Here is a 7,764-nt window from a genome sequence, read left to right as displayed (position 1 = left end):
TACATAGTAAGACTGGGACTCAAAAGCAGGCTGGAAAAGGCTGACGATAGAGCTTGGTGGCAGTGTTTGCCTAGCAACATGAGGCCCTGGGTATGATCTCCAGTAGCTAAATACATATGTGGCACTATGTTAAAAATGGGAATTGTAAATTCTGGACTTAAAAAAGAATTCTAGCAGGTAGGGGCATGCTGTAGTTTAAACCCAAGTCCTTTACTTGGTAGACAAGTGCTCTGCACTGAGCTACATCTGAGGTCTTCCACATTTTCTTTACAGATCTGAGTTAGGGCCAGGAGTGACAGCATCATTCTGGTAGGGAAAGGACCTAGCCAGCCCTGTGCCTTTGAACATCGGGGGTTGTGTCCTTAACTGTGCTTTAGTGTTTTTGAGCCTCAGGGCAGATAAGTGCCCATGAGGCTTCTCTGGCAGAGGCTGAGTCTAGGTTATTCAAGGCAAATTGTAGGCACTCCAGATCTTCACCCGAGACAATACACACCAGGCCCCTCACCCCAAATGTGCAGTGGAAGTGCACCCCATGCTTCAGCAGATGTGAACCTTGCCTAGTTCAGCATGTCTCCTCTTGAGATTGAAAGGTAGCACCAGCCACATATCCCATGCAGGGGGTCCTGGAAAAACTTGGGCTTTTTCCCCAGCTGGGAGAATTAGGGAAGCCACTTTAAAACCAAATCACCTGTCCCAATGCACCCTTAAGTCTCCCTAATCTCATGCCTCAGTGAAGACCCCTCGTGAATTTCATCGTTTATTCAGCACAGGATGTCAAGTGTGGGATATCATCATACCGCCCCATTTCCACTTTAACCAAATTAAGGCTTGTTGGTGTGCTAAGAGGAGTTGCTCCCAGATGTGAATTAGTAAGCTAAATTCAAAAGTGGAATTGACATTTTCCAAACAGTAAGATAAAAACACTTCGTATCAAAGTTATGATTTTAAAAATACAAAAGTTAAACCCACAGGTGAAGAGGAAAAAAAAATGTAATCCTGAGAGCTGCCCAGAAATGTTAGCTCTGGAACTCATCTAAATCCTTTAAGCAGACAAACCCTCGGGAGGCCAGCACCCGTGGGAGGAGAGGAGGGAAACAGACCCGCCCATCTCATTCACTTCAACCTAGCAAACAGAAGTGGCCCCACCTGGCATTTCCCAGCTTTGGCAACTCTCAGGTGTTTCCTGTTCACCTGGGCACAGCAGGGCTGAGGGCTGAATCGATCACTGCAGATGCACAACCACTCAGCTTCAGGCCCTGGTTTCCAAGCCTCAGCGTCCAAGGGAAATTGCTGCTCCCAGGGCTCAGACTTGGGGTGAGAGGGGAAGGCAGTCCACCTTAGCCTGGGGATCAGCTGTCACCTTCTGAGCTGAGGTCCAGCATACAGAAGCCAGGAAGTAGGCAGAGCATGGTAGTGATGTCACTATACAAATAGGCGACATGAGTCAGGGCTAACTGCTAGGACAACATGGACTGCTGCACGGCCTTCTGCAGCGACTGCCTTGTCACCAGCAGACGCACCACTTCTTCTGAGCGCTTGGTGAGACGCTTCCGGGCCTGGTCATGTGTCACCATGGTCATGTCCCAGCCATTAACCTGGTCCGGGGAGAGAGCACCACACATCAGCTTCTTGAAAGCAGAGGGCTTGGGGGACCCAGGCCATCCAAACAGAACCCCAAGCTATCCCCAGTCTTAAAGGTTCCCAGCACTGGAGCCAAGTACAAAGGACAGAACAAACTTCCTTGGACAGCAATAGCAGCATGGCTTCTAGAACTGCTCTGGTGAGTCCCTCCCCCTGGAAGGCTAGGCTAGCGCCCCATCCCAAGGACTTTAGCTTCTCAACAAACCCTGTTTTCCTTCTTTGCGACTCCTGTTACCTGCATGATCTTGTCTCCAATCTGCAGCCCAGCAATTTCCGCAGGACCTCCTTCAGATACCCGTGTGACATAAATGCCCTGCAAAGAGACAACCCAGGTAAAGCTCTGCAGTCCCAGTATTGGCCCCTAATCCATAGGGCAGAGCCCAGCAAGACATAACCCAGCCCTTTGTCCTTGTGCCTACCCTCTCCCTACCACTCTCCTCTCCCTGCCACTCAGCAGGTACACCTTAGACCAAGACGGCAGGGAGAAAGTATAGATTTTTCAGGATTCTCTAACCTCTGCTACTAATGATTACCTTCTGTTCCTCCTGGCTATCTATCTGAAGCAGGCCTTCATAAGACTGGGAAGCCCACTACTCACCTCCACTTATTCCCACTTAGATCATTTCTGGGACCTTCTTAAGATTTTCTGAGAAAGATGAGACTTGGTCCTTCCATATAGACACAGGAAGAAAGCCCCACCACCCCCCAGCCTCTGACCCATCCAGTCCCTAGTCCCTCTTACCTTGTCTGTCTTATCTTCTGAGAAGGGATTCTGGGAGGGATCCTGGTCGATCCCACCTCCGATGCTGAAGCCAAGGATTAAGTTCTCACCTTGTCGCAGCTTGTGAATTTCAACTCTTTGCTGCCAAAGAAAAAAGCACATTGCAGGTAGGTGACTGGGTAGAGAGAGTCTGGTCTGCATCTGTAGCAGCAGCAGCAGCAGCAGCAGCAGCAGCAGCAGGTTTTGCCAAGTAATAAGGCCCAGGGCCCTTTGCCCAAAGAGCCACATGACTTACATAGCCACATAGCCCACTGCCTTCAGTCCCGTCCCCCCCACTTCCTCTACTCTTGGCCCAGGAGCTGGGGGTGCTGTGGCTACCATGGAGAAGACCTTTCCAGGGAAGGCACACAGGGAAGGAGTGGTTAGAACTTAAGAAAAGCCAGACATCTTGCCTGAGGCAGCTCAGGTTGCTGAACCAGTCCCAAGAAGGGTAAGACAGGAAGTGCTTGGAAAAAGTAGAGGAGTTAAATAAGCACTGAAGAGAGAAAAAGGACTTCCTGGCCAAAGGGAAGCATATCCCAGATGCTGCAGGTCCATGTTTTTGAGACCTGAGTGTCCAGCACAGGATATAGGACTAGTAGGTAAGATGAGGCTGAATGAGTGAGGCTATGGGCTGGTGGCCCCTGAAACTGGTCATAGATGGAGTTTCCTCAAGCCTTCAGTGAAGACAGTATCTTATGGCTTTCCTACCATGCTTTGGGGCTTAGGATCCCCAACTGTGCAGGCTCCTTTCAGAGCCCTAAGCACACACCTTACACACTAGATGCTGAGAGTCAAAGCAGATTATCCTCAAAGTTTAACACAAGAAGGAAAAAAAGGCAAACACTTGATCTGATCCTGAAAAGGTTTCACAAAGGAGGGATTATTTGTACCAGGCCTCAGGGGAGGTGATGCCTGATCTTGGCTCTGAATCCAGTGGAGTACAATGAGTCAGATTAGGGCAAGGCACAGCCAGGTTTGATCTGACCACTCTGATAGTAAAGGAATGGATGTCTCATGGGTGGGATGTGGAAGCCACAGGACATGATCTACTTGGAAACTAAGATCCACAGACGAGTACTGCACGAGGAGGAGAGTCCAGGCTCTGAAAAGGTGGAGTTGAGAGTGTCAGAAGCCATGTATACTGGTATCCAGAAGGCAAATCTATGGAGCCAGAGTCCAGAGGAGGGGCCAGAATGAGGGTAACATTCTCCAAGATAAACAATACATTAATCAAGATGGGAATGGGGAGAAAGCCACCCAACCCCATCCACAATCCAAGACACAAGAGTCCAGACCTGCACACCATGTACGGATGAGCTCCTGGCATTAAAATTGGAGGGTTGCCACCCTGCAGTTTTGAGGGAGACCATGGGACTGACCATAACATGAAGGGAACAGGCACAGAAGGCGCCATCCTGAAGCCCATTCAGCCAAAAGTGACACAGCCTCCAGACCAGTCTCAACACACCTTCCTTCACACCCCCAAGGTCAGGAAAGAGGGTTCTGTCAACTGGCTTGCTAAGAAAAGAGGGTGGCAAAGTCCTCTCAGCCTCCTCACTTACACGTCTTTTGTTTTAACCAGCTAAGGAGCAAAACTGCAGCAGCTAAGAATCTGGAAAAGCCAGGCAAACTCCAGTAACAACTCTCAGCAGCAGTGTTTCTATCTAATCTCACCCTCACTAGTTCTACCTCATCAGTGACTGCTTTGCCCCCACCCTCCTGACAACAGCTCTCTAGCACACTCGTCAGACAACACCTCCAGCCTCTGAGGCCAGAGCTGGGACTCTTGCTTAACCCTGTGCCTGCTGGGTAGACATTCCCTCCCCGCCCCCCCCAACACACATCCCCCCATTGTCTAAAACGGCGGGACTGCAGAGCTGAGTAGGTAATCCAAGTCCTTCCTAAAGTCCTTCCAGGGCAGGAAGGATTTAATTTACCCACCTCTGCCTGGGGTTGGCCGGAAGGCAGCTTCTGTGACTTTGCCATCCATATCTAATGCCCAAGTCTCCCTGCTCCTCTTTGCCTATTGAAATAGCATCGAATAAACGAGGCACACCTGAGCGGACCTCAAAGGGTTTCCTCATGCTTCAAGTGCCAGGCACGGAACCTGAACTTTGCCCGAAGGAGTGGGGACCCAGAAAACGTGCGGAGAAGGATGGAAACCGTTGTAAGGTTACTTATTCTGGCGCTGACCGTGGGTGGGTCCCCGGAGCCGGGTCAGACCGGAAGGGGTAAGGGGCTGCTAGAACTGTTCACACACACACCGCCAGCGTCCCCATCCTCCCCGCCCCCTCCTCCCCCGACGGGCGGTGGCGCCGAGGGGTTGAGGGCAGGAAGCGCTTCCTCATTCCAGAGGCCGCGACTCACCGCCGCCGAGCGAGCGCCGCCCCCCATGGCTGCCAGCGGGAACCCAGGCCTAGGACCGGGAAGCTTCCCCAGACTGCGACCGCCAAGGCCCTTTTCCTTCCTCCTCCCCGCCTCGCCCCACAGAAGAGCCCGCCGGCGACAGCGGGGCAAAGGGGCTGGCCGCCGGGGCTCGGGATGCACTCGGATCCCACCCATCGGCTCCGGCGCTGGGAGAGGTTGCGTAACTGCTCCAGCCGGGCGGCACCCCGAGCTCCGACCCCGGCTCCCACACAGGAGCCCCATGCCCAGTGCCGTCAGCCTGCCAGGATGTCAGTTTACCGCTCCGCGCAACGGGGCAGCCAAAGGAGGAGCCCGCGCGGGCGCACTCACCACCACGGCGGTGACCGGCTGGCCAGGGATGTAGGACATCTCGACCACGACCCAGGAAGCGAACGCCACTCGGGGAAGCCTAGCCCGAGAACAGCCGGGGCCGCGCCCGCCCGGGCTAACAAAGGCGGCTGGGCTCGGCCCGGCCCCTCGTGAGGACTCCGCGCGGCTCCAGCCAATCGGCGGCCGGAGCGGCGTCGGCCTTCGGAAGTCCCGAGGCCCGCCCACTGCCAAGGGGAGCGGCTGGAAGGTGCCCACCACGCAGGCGCCAGGGGGCGGGGCCGGGTTCTGCGCACGCGCAGCCAGTCTTCCCGGCAGCCCCAGCCCAAGATGGTGCCGCGGGAGTCCGTGTCCCCGCTTGTCTGAGGGAACGTCAGGTTGACTGTCCGCCTCCGTGTTCCAGGTAATTGGGAAAACGTGGCTGGGGAATGCAGACGCGCTGCCGCGCCCGGCCGGCCTGAGCCCTCCGCTTTCCCAGCGGCTTTCGAAGGTCGGAGACCTCGAAGTGCGGCCGGGTCTCGGAAGCTGGGGAGGGGCTGCGTGCGCCCCGCGCGCCCAGCCCCGGCGTCGCGGTCACTTGGTTTTCTTTGCAGCGCTGCATTGCTCCTCGGAGAAGCCAAGGCTGAGCCCCGGCGGGCGCGATGGCCGCAGTGGTGGCCAAGCGGGAAGGGCCGCCGTTCATCAGCGAGGCCGCGGTGCGGGGCAACGCCGCCGTCCTGGATTACTGCCGGACCTCAGTGTCAGCGCTGTCGGGAGCCACCGCCGGCATCCTCGGCCTCACCGGGCTCTACGGCTTCATCTTCTACCTGCTTGCCTCCATCCTGCTCTCCCTGCTCCTGATTCTCAAGGCGGGAAGGAGGTGGAACAAATATTTTAAATCACGAAGACCTCTCTTCACAGGAGGCCTGATCGGTGGCCTCTTCACTTACGTCCTGTTCTGGACATTCCTCTATGGCATGGTGCACGTCTACTGAAGTGAGGGCAGGGGAGACTTTTAAAAAAGGAAAATCTGGGAAGACTGTTGCCAGAAATTAACACCTTGTAGACTTCCTTAGTTTTTAAATTGAATTCGCTGCTTGTTCTGTAACGTTATAATTTATACCTGAAGACAGAGAGCCTGTAATATTCTTCAGATTAAATGAAGTGTGAGATACTTGGTGGAGTGCTTTCCTGCCTTAATGCATAATGTGCAAGTAGTTACAGCATGGCCCAGATTTGACTCCTGGAGAGCAAGCATTAGGAGGCCATTGCAGGTAATTCCCTTACATGTGTTTCAGAGAGGGGCCAGTTCAGCATTAACATCCTGAGAACTGATGACATTTATTAAGTGTTCCTACATGTCAGGCATTGTGCCTTTTATTCTTGATACCTGTTGTCTCACTTTATTCTAGCAAAGAGATGTTCCTATTAACCCCCTGTGGATGAGGAACCAGAGGCTCAGGTGAAATACCTCTGCCAAAAGAGGCTAAACCAGGATCCAGATACCAGGTCTCTTAACTCAAACTTATTGTATTGGCTAGTATACTTTTTCACATCCCAGCATTCCTTCCTAGTAACCAGTACTTCCAGGCATGCATGGAGTTCTTACCAGTCCATTTTACCTAGTCACTGCTAGTTGTCTTTCTCTAAGAAAGAATAAGTTTAGCAGGGCACAGGTGGCTCATGCCTGTAATCCTAGCTACTCAGATCAAGGTCTGAGGATTGCTATTTGATGCCATCCTGGGCAGACAAGTCTGTGAGGCTTTTATTTCCAGTTAACGAGAAAAAGGCCAGCAGTGGAACTGTGGCCAAAATGATAGCGCACCACCCTTCAGCAAAAAACTAAGAGGTAGTGCCCAGGCCCCAAGCTCAAGCCCCAGTACTGGTACCAAAAAAAGAAAGAAAAGAAACTCAAGCCAGGATTTCATATCTCAATTTAGAATGTGTCTTGTGAAGGTTAGAGTTATCAAAGTTTGGCTTAACAATTGCCTCATTAGAGTTGACAGTATTGAACATGCTCATGGAATTTATAATCTGATTGAGATTACCATTACCTAAATACGTACCTAAATTACGTAAATAAGTACTATGAAGAGAGTACATAGAAGCCTCAACCTAGCCCGCCTTGAGAATGGGGTCAAGGAAGACTTGAAAAAAATAGTTATACCTGAGACCCAAAAGTTGAGTAACAGCCAAATATAGTGTAGGGAAGGGACTCTCTACAGAAATGAGCACAGGGAAGGCTGTTAAACAGGAAGGAGGACGGCCTTTTATCTGGAGAGTAGAGGCTATGGGTTTGACCTGGACTATGGAGAACCCTGGTAGCGAGTTGGTCTTATTCCAGTGAGCCATTCAGGGAAGCCTTTGGAAGTTGACAACTGATGTCAATCAGACTTAGATTTTTTCTTTAGAAAAACAAAAACAGTCTTATATTGGAAGAGGATAAGAGTGTGAGTCCAAAGCCCCTTTTATAGACTGTAGGTATCTTGTGTCCAGTAATATATTCAAGAACCAAGCACCTTGAATCCGTTTTAAATTCTGAAACAAACTAAAAAGAAAATGAGGCCACAGCTTTGCCTCCCTGCCCACTAGTGGGATCCTCACATTCATGGTCCTCTTTCAGGATGCCATTTTTGTAGGAAGGGAGT

At 52.0% G+C, this 7,764-nt stretch overlaps 2 protein-coding genes across 2 annotated transcripts; one reads left to right on the top strand and one right to left on the bottom strand.

Annotated features, from left to right (window-relative positions):
* Positions 1–731: 731 nt before the first annotated feature.
* Positions 732–5,289, bottom strand: Tax1bp3 (Tax1 binding protein 3). Its single transcript, XM_048366996.1, has 4 exons — positions 5,141–5,289; positions 2,384–2,503; positions 1,877–1,954; positions 732–1,595 (listed from the first exon to the last, which is right to left on the bottom strand). Exons 1-4 carry the CDS (start codon positions 5,177–5,179, stop codon positions 1,458–1,460), a joined length of 375 nt encoding a protein of 124 aa, XP_048222953.1. The 5' UTR covers positions 5,180–5,289; the 3' UTR covers positions 732–1,457.
* Positions 5,290–5,416: 127 nt separating this feature from the next.
* Emc6 (ER membrane protein complex subunit 6) lies at positions 5,417–6,290 on the top strand. Its single transcript, XM_048366997.1, has 2 exons — positions 5,417–5,540; positions 5,731–6,290. Exon 2 carries the CDS (start codon positions 5,779–5,781, stop codon positions 6,109–6,111), a length of 333 nt encoding a protein of 110 aa, XP_048222954.1. The 5' UTR covers positions 5,417–5,540; positions 5,731–5,778; the 3' UTR covers positions 6,112–6,290.
* Positions 6,291–7,764: the final 1,474 nt, after the last annotated feature.

This window comes from Perognathus longimembris, chromosome 17, assembly GCF_023159225.1.
Source record: "Perognathus longimembris pacificus isolate PPM17 chromosome 17, ASM2315922v1, whole genome shotgun sequence".
In the NCBI taxonomy this organism is placed as follows: domain Eukaryota; kingdom Metazoa; phylum Chordata; class Mammalia; order Rodentia; family Heteromyidae; genus Perognathus; species Perognathus longimembris.
Note: the sequence above shows the minus strand (reverse complement) of the source record. Positions and strands in the feature narration are given on the sequence as shown.

Excerpts from the sequence above, each read along its gene's own strand:
- Tax1bp3 (XM_048366996.1), bottom strand. The coding sequence starts at position 5,179 with ATGTCCTACATCCCTGGCCAGCCGGTCACCGCCGTGGTG. Across the intron at positions 2,504-5,140 it reads AGCCGGTCACCGCCGTGGTG|CAAAGAGTTGAAATTCACAA; the intron begins GTGAGTGCGCCC and ends TTTCTTTGGCAG. Across the intron at positions 1,596-1,876 it reads TTGGAGACAAGATCATGCAG|GTTAATGGCTGGGACATGAC; the intron begins GTAACAGGAGTC and ends TCCCCGGACCAG.
- Emc6 (XM_048366997.1), top strand. The coding sequence starts at position 5,779 with ATGGCCGCAGTGGTGGCCAAGCGGGAAGGGCCGCCGTTCATCAGCGAG.